The sequence below is a fragment of the Anolis carolinensis genome, chromosome 3 (genome assembly GCF_035594765.1).
Source record: "Anolis carolinensis isolate JA03-04 chromosome 3, rAnoCar3.1.pri, whole genome shotgun sequence".
Taxonomy (NCBI): domain Eukaryota; kingdom Metazoa; phylum Chordata; class Lepidosauria; order Squamata; family Dactyloidae; genus Anolis; species Anolis carolinensis.
Window position 1 is genome coordinate 185,797,881 of NC_085843.1, and position 14,291 is coordinate 185,812,171.

At 36.7% G+C, this 14,291-nt stretch overlaps 1 protein-coding gene across 1 annotated transcript in view; it reads right to left on the reverse strand.

Moving 5' to 3' along the window:
• Positions 1-3,352: 3,352 nt before the first annotated feature.
• tm9sf3 (transmembrane 9 superfamily member 3) overlaps positions 3,353-14,291 on the reverse strand; it is a 32,638-nt gene continuing 21,699 nt past the window's right edge. Inside the window, exons 9-15 of the mRNA XM_003223132.4 lie at positions 12,074-12,204; positions 10,798-10,937; positions 9,017-9,085; positions 8,753-8,899; positions 8,049-8,132; positions 7,854-7,930; positions 3,353-5,703 (exon numbers count right to left, since the gene is read on the reverse strand). Coding sequence (XP_003223180.1) covers positions 5,636-5,703; positions 7,854-7,930; positions 8,049-8,132; positions 8,753-8,899; positions 9,017-9,085; positions 10,798-10,937; positions 12,074-12,204 — 716 coding nt within the window. The 3' untranslated portion in view covers positions 3,353-5,635. The remainder of the gene's footprint in view (positions 5,704-7,853; positions 7,931-8,048; positions 8,133-8,752; positions 8,900-9,016; positions 9,086-10,797; positions 10,938-12,073; positions 12,205-14,291) is intronic.

A 14,291-nucleotide genomic window follows, 5' to 3' on the forward strand; every position in this document is an offset into this window, starting at 1 on the left:
CAATGTTGAGACGGAGATAATCCATTAAGGCAACCATAGCAGTCTCAACTCCATATCCAGCTCTGAAGCCATTTTGGAATGGGTCAAAGAAGTGTGTGTCATTCAATGTCACATAAGTGTCATATAGGTGGCACTGAAACATATGTATCAATATCCCGTAACCCAGCCTATAAACCACATATCGGCATACACAGTAAGTCCATTCCAAAGAAAATAGTTTCAGCATGAATCCACTGTATGTGTGTGGGAGATGGTTGCCAGTAACCATTTGAGATGCTAGCTTCTGAGAATCTACATTTTATGTGCCAGTTTTTGTTCTTCCCTCCTAAGCTTAATAAGATCTAAATAATGGAGGGAAATGTTTTCTCCAAGACAAACAATAATTTCTTTCAATAAAATCTGCAATTTTTGCACAAGACACATTTGTGGATATCTCTGGAAAAGAATGACAAGGGAAAAGAGGTTGAATGAACAATACCCATTCAGGAGTTACCTGGTGCTGAATGGCTTTAAAGCTGATCTAGCTCTTCCCTTCACCTTTAAGACCCACTCAGTATGGTGTTCCATGGTGATGGTTCAGAAAATGTCCATGGTTCAGGCTGTACATTGAGATTGGATAAAAGTACAGAAATCTTTAACATTGAAAACTCTAGTGTAAACCAAGACCCCTGTGAACCCTTGGTCAGCTGATTCTTCCTCCTCCTCAGAAACTATCAGCTCTTTCTACAGAGGAATCACTGTTGACATGAATGGGGAGAAGCCAGGGGGATGTGAGGTCTAGCTTACCTCTTTCCCCCAAAAGCTAAAGGAATTCCTCACCTAAATTGTTTATTTATCTAACTTTCTTTTTAAATGTATTTTAAACTTAAATTTCTAAATGGGTTTAAGGATGATGCAATCATTTTGTGGCTAGCCACATAAACTGCAGAGAAGATGGCGCCTGGTTTTGGTGCATATTTGCAAAAGCCACAACATAAATGTGCAATGCAACCCCAATATCACATTGGGTAAGTTCCTGAATTTACATCTCAGAGGTGCCTTACCCATTTGCTGGGAGATGTAATTCTACAATGTGGGTATAAATTTATCTGTATATCAGATCCACCACCACAGCAGATGTCCAAGGAGAGTATAAATTAAGCACAGTCAACCTACTGAAATTGGTATTATTTCAATGAACAATGGATTTCTGAACCATAAGCTATCAAATATCTCTTTGAAATGCATCCAATGAAGTTAGTGCACAATTTAAACTAAAACTTAATTTTGCAAGATAAATTTATTTAGAAAGGGAAACTGAGTCAAGGCGGCTGCAATGTTGACTAAATATGCAATCTAATGGATAAAGAAAAATGTAAAACAGCACATTTCATACTAGGATTAAACAAAAACCCTGCCAGTATCATGTTGTATTTTCACAAATTATGGTGCAGGCACATTGTGCCATCAACTGTTGCTGTTACGAAATGCCAATGTATTTTACCTTTCACATACTTGTTCTCCTGGCATTTCCTGCCCATCCAGTTTCATTTGTGTGCATGTCTGATGACTGGGTGTTACATTTCATGTAGCCAACGTGAGAAAACATACTTTAACCTAGTTGATAAAGCAAGAACTCCATGAACATTTCAAATATTCCTTTTTAGCTAGAATTTTCAAAAGAAAATATTGGAAAAAGTTAAGGAAAGATCCAAAAGTGGGAACGACATCCCGTCAGGAAAGGCTCAAAGTATTTGGGGCTTTTTAGTGCAGGGAAGAAGACAACAAAAGGGGCATGATGCAGGAAGAAATGGAGATAGGTTTTTATTTCTCCGATAATCTTGTACCCTAGAGATATTTGAGTAGCAGTAGAAAAATACTTTACACAATTTGTGGAATTAATTACTACTACTTGTGATAGTTAAAACTTGGGTCTGTCTAAACCAGTGGTTCTCAACCTTTTTTTTTTTGACAAGGAACCTCTCTCCAACATTAGTACGAAAAGGGTTACAAATCAGTTTTTGGTCAAGTTTAGATTCAGTTTGGTTATCTGGGGTGCCGATTCAGAAAACTGCACTAGATAGACATCAGATCTAGTTTCTGCCATCCAGTAGTCGCCATCTGCTCGCCCACAGAAAGCTATATTAAGTAATCTAGAGCTGATTTTCCCCACATCTCGCAGACCTTATTTTTGGTCTCGCGACCCACAGGTTGGGAGCCACTGGTCATGCACTGGGATGGGCATAAGGAATTTCAAGAGTCAGAAGCAGGATGCCTCTTTAATGTCCAGGACTGGAGAGCACGAGTCCTGCTTTTGGTCTTCACTGGGAATCCTAGCACTTATATGACAATCCACCATGTATAGCAAGCCTTTTTCTGAAACAGTTTGAAACAGCCAAAAACTGTAAAAAAAATCTACTGCTAATCAGAAATAGCAATATACTCCAGATTTCTCCCAGGACTGGAAGCCTGAGAGAGGAAAGAAACTCTTTCCCTCACTCAGGCCTTGGTGCCATTGATAAAAGGTAAAAAGCTTGGCAATTAAAATGTTGGTTTAGAGATATAGATTACAGCAATAGGTGCACTCCTTGCACAAATACTTTCTCCATAACTATGGCACATAAAGTCCAAAGATCATGCCTATTCATCACTAAATCATCTTGGCTAAAATAAAAAACAGGACAGAACAAAAACTCACTTTCAACTGACAGAACTATCTTTGAAGATCTCTTGGACACTTCACATTGTCTCAAGAGAACTACTGGTGGGTGACTGAAGCTGGCCAAAGCAATCTTGCAAGTTCTTAAAGTGCAATGGCAGCCCCACCAAACATAATTCAAGTAACTTTAATGCTCTATAGGACTTAAAAGAGACGGGGAATGTGTAAGTTTTCAGAAGTAGATGAATTAACTCCTTTCAACCCTCACCATTTCATATACTGGGCCAGTGTGAGCTGCAGTCTGACAGATTCTGGCAGGTCACACATTTCCCAGCCATGTCTTATAATCTGGGTGCTTAACCTTGGGAATCTGCCCATATATTGAGATAATCTTTAGAGGCTCTTTTCCTGGTGACCTGTTTGTACAGGTCAGGTGCGCGAAAACCAGAAAAAGGATTCAGTTGTGGCATTCCATCTATTGAACGCTTCGAGAGCCTCAGCTGACACCTAAAAAAGACATGTTTTTAGTAAATATGTTTTTGTTTCCCCAAGCTTTAAAATAATGTTGGTTTCAATCATGTAACCATATTTTGACCTATTATTTTTGCCATCTCAATGTTTTCTTTGTGTAACTGCTTTTAGCATTATCATAATCAGTGTAACACTGATGGGGTGAATACATATGCCCATATAAACAACTAAGCAAAACAGGCAGACCACTTAATTTGCCATTTTATTAAGGTATCAGTTTTGACTGTACAATTTGGGTGGTGTTCAGGAAAGAATGTAGAGAAATATAAAATCATTCTTAAGTAATGAAAAACAACTAGGAGTTTCAGACACCCTTCTAACCATTTCCATGTAAAACTGCCAGTCTGTAAACGTATATACAGGGGTTAAAATTTGATCCGCTTCATATCATCAAGTGCTACATGAGGACAAATACTGTGACTGTGCCCTCAGCAATTGTTTTAATAAGTGGCAGATGTCACCCACAATTTGAAAACCAAATCAACGGTTTTTGTAAAATGAGCTGAAAGTATCACCAAACCAGAGGGCCAAAATTGTTTAATATCTGTCCACCATTTAGACAGGAGAAGATTACCATGGAATTTGGCTACACATATAACAGAATATAATCAGCTACAGTTCATTTACTGTAAAATTGTATTTATTTCTCTTGCACAATGTGAAAATAAGTCTCCAGTGAACTTACCTCAGGAAAAAAAAACGCTTTGTTTTACACTCAACACACATACACACTCACTTGCTTAAGGATTAACAAATCCTCCTCACAGTAACTTGCCTTTTGAGGATACCTTCATTTATTTGGTATCAGACTTTGTTTGAGGAAACATGCTAAAATTTACCTGAAAAATTTCTTTAAAACAAGAAACTCGGAAGGCCCTGCAGCATCTAAGTTTTATAACCTTCAGAAAATGGTGATCCTTGGTCTCCCAAGTCCATCTCTTTTTACTACATGCAATGCAGCTTCTCATAAACCAGTCCAATTGTTTTGGAGTCAGGAACCGGTGCTTCTCCAGATATCGTTGGACCCTAACCCATTTGTCACAGGCAGCAAGGCCAATGGTCAGCCGTGACACAAGTTTCAGCCTAACGTTAGCTGGAGTTCACTGGTTCCTCACCCATGTTCAGGCTCAGCGCTCCGAATCGGGAGTGTAATAAACCCTCTGGCTTTTGTCATCTGAATAATATATTAGAGTTTTGCTCAGAATCAGGCGTTCTGATGTTCTGCTAAAAAAAACTTCAAACTGCAAATGTATCCGTTTTTTTTTCACAATCAGAACATTGGTCTGAAAAGTTTTATTTTAAATTTTATGAACACTTGAAGCAGGGCTGCTTTAGGTATTATTACACAAGTGTCCAGAGAAAACTAAACAAAAATGAAACTGTTATAAATTACAAGTATTTGCTTTTGAAAGAGCTCCGGGAAACAGAAAACATGACACACATATTGCAAGAAAAACCCCCAACATTTCATGCAACAGCAGGCAAGATGTAAAAAGCCACCTAATTTCACACATTTTTACACTGAATCATCAGAAAAAAGTATTCTTTAGTAAATCTGTACATCCAAATACATTTGGGAGCTACATCTAAGTTACATCATTAAACGTTTTATACACTTGTTACCCCTTTTAAATCATCAAGTAAACACTCCAAACTGGGGGTGGGTGGTTGTTAGGAAATAAGAAAAGAAATAAATCATTGCAGACATTCAATTATTATTTAAATTGAGACTTCCAGGTGTTGAATAAAAACAGAATGCACCATCTTAATTTCTGCTCGCTGACTGTACAAAAATTGCACTGCAGAGTTCCACCTCTGTACTTAAGTTTCTTGAGATGGATCTCAGATATAGCTGGATATTCCTTTTATAATGAGCAAATGGAAAGTAGGTCCTATTAAACAGATATTGCATGCAAACATTTGCGTTTTTAACAAATACATGGGTTTTGAAGCAGCTGATATTGCAAGTTATCCTGGTACCTCCAAGGGTTTCTTCACCCAGTCAAGCAGCACTAAACCCTGGGGAGATGAAATCATTCCAGAACAGAAATTTAAGTACCAGTAACTAATTCGTTTTTTTAAGGATCCATGTGTTTCACTTTCCTTTTTATTTGAATGTAACATATGCTTAAATACAGTTTGTCCTCTTCACTGAAGAGAGCTAGTCTATTTCATCTTTCTGAGCTATTTGGGGGGCAGGGGATTAGCATGTACTGTGGTAATACCTACTGAATACAATCCAAGCATTTGATGCGAAGAGTTGGAGGAAGTCAGTAAGAACGAGGATCAATGAAAGGAGATGTTGCTTTAAATGATCCATAAGAGAGAAAGAGAGAAAGAGAGAGACCCACAGAGTGCCCAGTGTTAAACACACAATTTTCTTCTTGCGCTTTTTGGTGTGCAAGTTTATATATACTCTGTCCCCACCCCAGCCCCACACGTTAAATGCTGCAGGGTTCAGTTTCCTTAGTCAATTTTCACATTGGTGTAGATTTTTCTAACAAAGGCACTTGTTCCCATATAGCCGATAGCTCCTGCAAAACAAACAAACATGTATAAGCAAGCATTTTATTAATGTTTTTTTTAAAGAGCTATTACATGCAATGAAAACTACTACACATTCAAAAGCTCTAGGCCAGGGGTCCTCAACCTTTCTAAGCAGAAGGCCCTCAGACTGTTCGGAGCTGAACTATAGTTTGAAAGAAAAAAAACTCCTATGAACACTGCAGATATCTTATTTGCAGTGCAAAAAATGAAAGAACAAGACAATATTTAAAATGAAGAACAATTTTAATCAACATACACTTACCAGTATTTCAATGGGAAGTGTGAGCCTGATTTGGCTGATGTGAGAGTCAAGTTAATTAGGACTGTTGTTGTGTACATTCAAGGCATTTTAGACTTAGGGTAAACCTACGTTCAAAGTTTAGGGTGGGAGCTGGGTAAATGACTTTGCAGGTCAGCATCCAGCCCATAGGCCTTAGTTTGGGGCCCTCCACTTCTCAGCACTGACACAACAAGTACAGTAGAGTCTCACTTATCCAAGCTAAATGGGCCAGCAGAAGCTTGGATAAGCGAATATCTTGGATAATAAGGAGGGATTAAGGAAAAGCCTATTAAACATCAAATTAAGTTATGATTTTACAAATTAAGCACCAAAACATCATGTTATACAACAAATTTGACAGAAAAAGTAGTTCAATACACAGTAATGTTATAATTACTGTATTTATGAATTTAGCACCAAAATATCATGATATATTGAAATCATTGACTACAAAAATGCCTTGGATAATCCAGAAACTTGGATAAGCGAGGCTTGGATAAGTGAGACTCTACTGTATATCTATTATGACATCACTCCTTATGAAACAGGAAGTTTGTAGCTCCTCGATCAGGCAAGCAAATTTTGCAGATCATGGTGGGGGGCAGTGATGTTCACTCACAAGTAAATGAGCAGAAGTGATGCCAATCACCATATTCCTGTATTTATTTATTTTTTACTTTGGATCTATGGTTGGTTAAATCTGCAGATATAGTGTCCACAGATATGGCAGACCCTCTATAGCTATGTAAAGAGGGACCAGCCTGGAGATCCAAATTGCACAGAAGGGAAAAAAGAGAAGGATGATGGAGAAGTCAAACGAACTAGAAGAACTACTGAGTGTTCAAACCCTCCTTGAAGCAACTAGGGTCCTTGAGGCTTGAGTCCTGGACTTTCTGAAAGATTGTTTTCCCTTCTACATTGTCTTAGGCCCCTTCTACAGTACCATATAATCCAGATTATCTGCTTTGAACTGGAATATATGGCAGTATAGACTCATATAATCTAGTTCATAGCAGATAATGTGGATTATCTGATTTGATAATCTGGATTATATGGCAGTGTAGAAGGCGCCTTAGTCTGTCTTTGGCCAAATGTAATAGATCTGGTTGTTAACATATGACAAACGACATTTCAATCGGGGTCCACAATGGAGACAATAGCAGCATTTCCCCTTTTTCTATGTCAGTTTGTTAACTGTACATGAAAAGTTAATTAAAAGTGTGATTTTTAAAAAGTATGCCAAATGAGGTTCCAGTGCCTCTGAAGTTACAAACGTCATTCCCTGGTAAGGTTAATTCAATCGCATTAACAAAGAAATCCTAATATGAAGATTGAAAACAGACTAGTTGTATACTGCATCTTCCTCTGGTAAACAAAAGGAAGATACGGCTTATTGGAAGGAAATGATGGTCTGCCTTATAATGGCCGAGACTGTGAATCACTGACAAGCTACTAAGAGGGAGAAAACAATTCATACTGGCACTCTTGTGTCTATCATATTGAAGACAACCAGCACAACTATCAAAAGTTGTATACATTTCTTTTGAAAGTATATGTATTAAAATAAATTATATTCTTTAGCGATTTAGAGCTCAGCATTCAAACTTGTTCCAAAGTTCAGGAAAGTTAATAGTAAAACATTTTAAAGGATCTACAAAAAAACCAAAATAGTTAAAAACAGTGGTAAGAAATTAGAAATATTATTCAAAGAACTGAATACAGTATATCCATTTGAAATCTTATTAGTTCAATCCCAATTGAAGTTGACCTCACTGAGTCAACATCCAGTGATTCACTGGCTCGATTTTAGAAGGAAATAACAGTATAACTTACATACTGAATACATTATGAACTTACCACACATTATTCCAAGGGCTGTGCTAAATACTGCCATATAACCAAAGTAAAATGATGTCTGAAACAAACCATACATCCTGGGGAAAAAGCAAAACACAGGCAGATTTTTAGTATCTCCAAGTTGCCAATTACTAGAACATTTTCTGTGATGCTTATTTTGAAAAGTAAAAATGCAAAATGTCAAAAGCAACGTACTTTGTCTTGAAAAAATAGTAATAAAAGGAATACATGTAAACATAGATTGCAGTTGAAGCAGCAGATAGAAAACTTGTCCATTGCCTGAAAAACACAAGGAAACAATTAGAACAGAAAATTCATCTACCAGTTTTAGCTGATTCTTGACAACCACTAAAACATGAATCTATTATTTTTATTTTTATTAAAATTAAATGCCCCATTCTCCCCTTACATGAAAAAACAAATCAGCATGAATACTTCTTGCAGCTTTTGTAAAAATATTTTACAACATTTCTCTTGTGTCTAAATATTCTCTAGTCCCTATGGCTGTGCTCTTTTTAAACTACAATTTTCCAATTCTATCCTGTTCACACACAATGGTACGATGGGTTGAAATTTTTTCAATGCCTTTAAGAATGAACAGTAATTTAAAATTCTGTATATATAATAATGTATAGCCTATACATCCCCACCCACCCTAGTCTCTTTGCAGGAAGGCTGGCCTGGCCCTAATTTGACCATATTTTTGGAACCAGGTTTAGATGGTTTTCTTTTCCACATATTGATGGCACATGGGTTTAAAAGCTTATAATTATGACCACTACACTACAAGTACACTGCTTTTACTGTTGTTTTTAAAACCTTTTAATATCTTAAGAGTATTAAAAATGTACTTTGAAACAGACACCTAATAAACCAAAAGAACAAGTTACAACACTTACCACCTATAATCCTCTGCATTCAGTAGAAAATATGTACAGACGATTGTTACACACACAGTTACAATGCAGAGGATAACCAGCACTAACATCATGAAGCCATAAACGTAATAGATCTTGTAAGCCCAGAAGGAGGTGAATATAAAATACCTAAAGACCAAAGAACAAAATATTCACTGCATGGAGACACCTTCAATTAAATTAGGCTTAGAAGTAAAGAGCTGATATATGCAAAAGTTCGCAAAATTATCTAAGTAAGAGGCTTACATTTCAATGAAAATGGATCCAAATGGAAGAATCCCACCCAAGCAAACAATAACAGCTGGTTCCATAAACCTGGAAAGAAGTTAAGAGTTAATCATCCAATGTGATCAAAAACAAGAGAGAGTTAAAAAGTGGAAACAGTGATATCAACCAAAGTTCACAATATTGAATTAGGGGCAGCAACATATATTTCGGAGCAATGCATGGATGTAGAGGTGGAAACAACTGAATTCTGGCAAGACAGGGGCCTCTTGGGTGTGTGGTTCCTATATGTGAAAAACAGGGGCAAATGTATTCTGGAGGTGGTCGCACTCTATCTGGGGGGTCATGTTCTCAACCTGTGGGTATTGCTGGATCTATCTTTGGCACAAGGCCCAACTATAATCCCCTTTGTCCATGTTTGCTAGTACACCAACTGCAGTGGTTTTTAAGTATAGGGGGTCCAGGCAATGACATGCTTAAGGCTGAATTACTACAATGTGCTCTATGTGGCGCTGCCTTTCAGGTGGGCCTAAAAATCCGCAATGCCTTCTGAAGGGACAATCTACTGAAAACTCATTAACACTCATTGAATGGACTAATTCCTATACACTACCAGGTGAGGTTTAAGCTTTTATTATTAGATTATAAAGCCCTAAACTTAGAACATGGTTACCTTAGAGACCACCTATATATTTTATTTATTTATTTCCAACATTTATATCCCGCCCTTCTCACCCGAAGGGACTCAGGGCGGCGTACACAATTGGCAACAATTCGATGCCTACACATAATTAAAACATAGCAATGAAAATCCAATTAAAACAATTAAAACAATATAAAAATATAAAACATATGGTTAAAAATCCATTCATCCAAAATCCTTGTGCTGTAGCCGTAAATCAGCCGTAATTTTAAAACTAATTTGGAGAGGCAGTTGTTCAGAGCAAAGTATTCAGTATAAAAACACCTAATATGTGGAATGCTCTTTCACCAGAATTTCAACATATTCCAATAACCTTTAATTTTTAGTGCATGTTAAAAACATTTATTTGAGGAAGTATTATTTAGTTTAACCAGACATGTTTCTTGACATTTAAAAGAATAAATGTGTTATCTGTATGTTCATGTTTTGTGTATAATTGTGCAAGTGACCAGAGCTCTGGATTACAGCTCCAGTCACCTGCAATTAATTCACGCGGAGTTTCTAGAAGCGCTGGGTAAAGATAGTGCCAGCAGTTCTAAATTCTCAGTACTTCTTGTTGTGAACCCATTTCATGCTGTTGCTCTTACATATGCATAAAATGCCTTTGCTTTATTACAGCAAAAAGGAAAACAATGATGTGAAACATGTGGCAATCAAATCCAGACAAGACAAATATGCTGGTCATCAAAACCCTGACATGAGGGTTGGATTAAACCTGTTCTAGAAGGGCTGGTCTTCTTCTGAAAAGTAGAATTTATCGCTTGTGAATGTTCAGTGATCCTACATGGCTCTTGGTGACACCTTTTCAACTAACGGTGGTGGCTGCTGTGGGCTTAAGAAATGGTGGAAAGTTCTGGCTGCCTGACCAATTCACGCTTTTGCTCTAGTTTTGTCTGCCCAATGGTCACATAATGTGTTCCACTAATAATCACAGAGTATCCCCATATGTTTTCTTTAGATAATTAATATATTTATGTATTTATCTTTTTATTTGAAATGTGCACTTCCTAGGTAGCATATAAATAATACACATATAGTTTCATGGACAATCTGCTTCACTGGGTAGACAAATGCTAAGAAATTCTACTTTTTACTGTACCATTTTTTCTCTGGGATTGGACGAGGGACAGCATTGACTCGACAAGGAAAGTTAGGTTGACCTGAAAGGTTTCGCCCAAGTATTGTGCCGACAAGGTTTAAAGGAAGAATAACGAAGAAACAGATGCAGCACACAGCCACCTGTAAACTCACAGAAAGACAAGAGGAGAATATATGAAATGCATCTTTTACAAAGTGTTAATTGTAACACATACCTCTTTTATCTACCCAGTTAAGTAACAATAACATATATTCCATTAGAGAAACAATAAAATAATGTCGAAAGTCCCTCACCATCAGCTATTTCAACTGCGGAGCAATAACATAACTTCTTCATTCCTTCTAGGGAAGCTCCTGTGTTTATAACTTAACCTCTGAAGTGGCTGTGCTTCTACATTTGCCCTCATGCATGACCCTGTTAATAAAAGCTCCCTTGGGAAACTGAGCCTGCACTAAAGAGTGTTTGGGTCCCAAAAAATTGGGCAACAGTAAAGTTTTCTATATCTACTGGCTGTTTAGACATTTACATGAATCTGTTGTATAGTGTTTACAATTTACAAGTGGACACTACAGGAGATGCTTCACAACAAGAAAAATAGTGTTTAGCAAGTCTTACAAATGCTGATTTGTTGGCAGTAAATATTTTATTTTTATGCTTATTTTATATACGTCTATACCTGGGATCATGTAAAAATTTCTCAGGCCAAAAGGAGTTGAAAAGTTTAAGGAGTCCTGCTCTAGAAAACTGGACACTGCATTTCAGAGGCATTCCTAAACTAACTGCTCTCCTTTCCTTTAGGGAATAAAAAGAGATTATTTTCAAATAAGATGTCAGGTTTTAAAGCTATTTTTGTACTGTACTAATCTACCAACAGTTATAAACTTCTCTTTAGAAAATGGCAAATGAAACTGAATATAGTACAAGGATGATAAACAAATCATACAATTCCAGGTGAATGTGATCCAGTACCAAACAAAAATGAAATCAAAATAGGACGAGTTTTATGTGGATGATCCATGAAAGAGTCTCTTTGTATCCTTCATACATTGGAATTGCTACAGAAATTAAGCTCCCAATTTTAATCAAAATATTGTATTTGGAGCTAAATGGTTAGGGTATATTGTTAAACCAAAGTTTTCTGCTATGCTATTGATTTAATCTATTTTTTCAATTTTAAATGTCTACCTATTCTAAACAGTTGGATTGTTGAAGGCAACGTATAGCAACTTTACTCATTTAAATAAGTTAAACGGGTAGTGATAATTAAATTACTCACCATTGTTCCAAAAGGAAGAGCCCTTGATGCATGATAATAAATGGCAATAAAGTTAATGAAGAAGGCTGTACCACACACCATTGCAGGAATAAGGAATGCCCCAATGAACATCTGTTTTATCCACCGCCTTCCTGCAAAGAAGCACACTTCAATTCATCTGAGATTCAGGTTCTTCATTACAACCCCCAAAGCACTGTATTATTTTCCTATACCACTATATACAATGGAATTTAAGAATCCTTGGATTTTGGTATCCATGGGTGGTGGTCCACTGTATTAGCATCCTCATTCAGGTATGTCTGACATTTAGGCAGAAATCATAGATCTATAGATCATTGTTTCTCCTGTATAAGCACAGGATTGCAATTGAAGTGTTACTTCCAAGGACTTTTCTTGTAGAAATGCCTGTCTCAAGAAATAATATTGTGATACTATAAAGGAGCTCAAACATAGCCACAAATGGTTTCTGTATCTTTTCATAACAGGTTCAAGAAAACTCCATGTCAGAATTGGACTTTTCAGATAAGGAAATGTTTCTTGTTCACTGAACCACATGCACTACAGTATGGTACACTGTGGCTACGTCTGTCTTGCTTTTGTTATCAGCCATCTAAGCCTCCACTTTTCTCACTAACTGCAATCCATCCTGTCCTTTTCTCCTCTTTGCAACAATTTGTTGGCATCTCAATGTCAGCTGTTGTAGCTCCTTCAGATAATATAAAATAATGTATCAATTATATAATTTGCTCTTTCTGAATGAGTTAAAATACAAAAAATATTGGCAACAGAATTTTAAAATACCAATTCTTTTTCAGACAGTTAATCTGACTAAATCACTCTGACTGAAATGTAGTAATTTCAGTAATAACAGCCCTACTACTATTCTTTACTGGATAAGTGAACAAACAGAACATTTAGATTTTATAGAACATCTTTAGGTATTTATTCCAGGAATGTAATTTTAGGACTCTCCAAGTGTCCTACAACATAGTGCCAAGGCTTTTGTACATCACAGTAAATGCATCTTGCTTACCTCTATAATCTCTAGCAAGTCAAATGGTGAAGTATGTATGAATATCCACAAACAATAAAATGCTATACAGGCAGTCCCCATGTTCCAAACAAGATAGTTTATGTAGGTTTGTTTTTAAATTGAATTTGTACATAAGTCAGAACAGGTATATTTTCAAGTATAACTCCAGCCAAATGTGTGTGTGTGTGTGTGTGTATAGAGAGAGAGGGGGGGAGAGCTAACTAGCTTTCGATAGCTTAGGGAAGGATTAACACCACCCCATAATGTTCATTTTATTGTGCCTCTGTTCAGAAGACTTCACCTCACTTCCTGTCCCTCTGATAATTGGATTTTTAAAAATTTTGGCTTATTGTGGAAACAAGGATTGGTGAGAGATTATTTATTTCTATACCGCTTTTCTCCCACAATGGGATTCAAAGCGGCGTACAACATGTAAAATCAAGACAATTACAAAAAATACAAACATAAACCCCGACGAATGAGAAATTAACAATTTAAGACATTATTAAAACATTATGAATTCTCATTACCTAGAATAGCAACATAAATTAAAACATACCAGTTAAAACTTATGTAATGTCCTATTCCCTTATGCCATGAAACAAACCAGAAAGTTTCAGTGGAGCTCCCTTTCCCCATGATAACTCTTTCAGGAGTGAATTTCCCTTCCTAGGGGCAGATTTCTCTCATTTCCTGTTGTCTTACACCTGTTCTCAACTAAGAGTCGTTTGTAAGTTGGATGTTTGTAACTCGGGGACTGCCTGTAGTCTTGTTAAATGGATTCAGGGCTAGATGACTAAGAGCATTCTCACTAATGGTTATGCATATATGTGGGAAAAGTCTAAAATGGAGTGCTAAGTAAAAGGATTCTGTTCTTGGTTCTGTGCTGTTTGACATTTTTACAGAACTGGATTACAACATGGAACTTCTCCTGACAACATGAAGCTGGGTGGGGTAACATCACAGAGGGCAAAACCCAGAATCAAACTGATTTTGAGAGGCTAGAAGCTTGGGCTGAAACTAACATTGAATTAAACAAAAATAAATGCAAAGCCATGCATATGGTTATGTATATATGTAAAATATTTTAGACTACATGTTTTGTAAGCTGTCTGTTTTTTGTTGTTGCTAAGTGCCAGGTATTTTAGCAGTGCTATATAGATAATGATAATGATACAAATACTC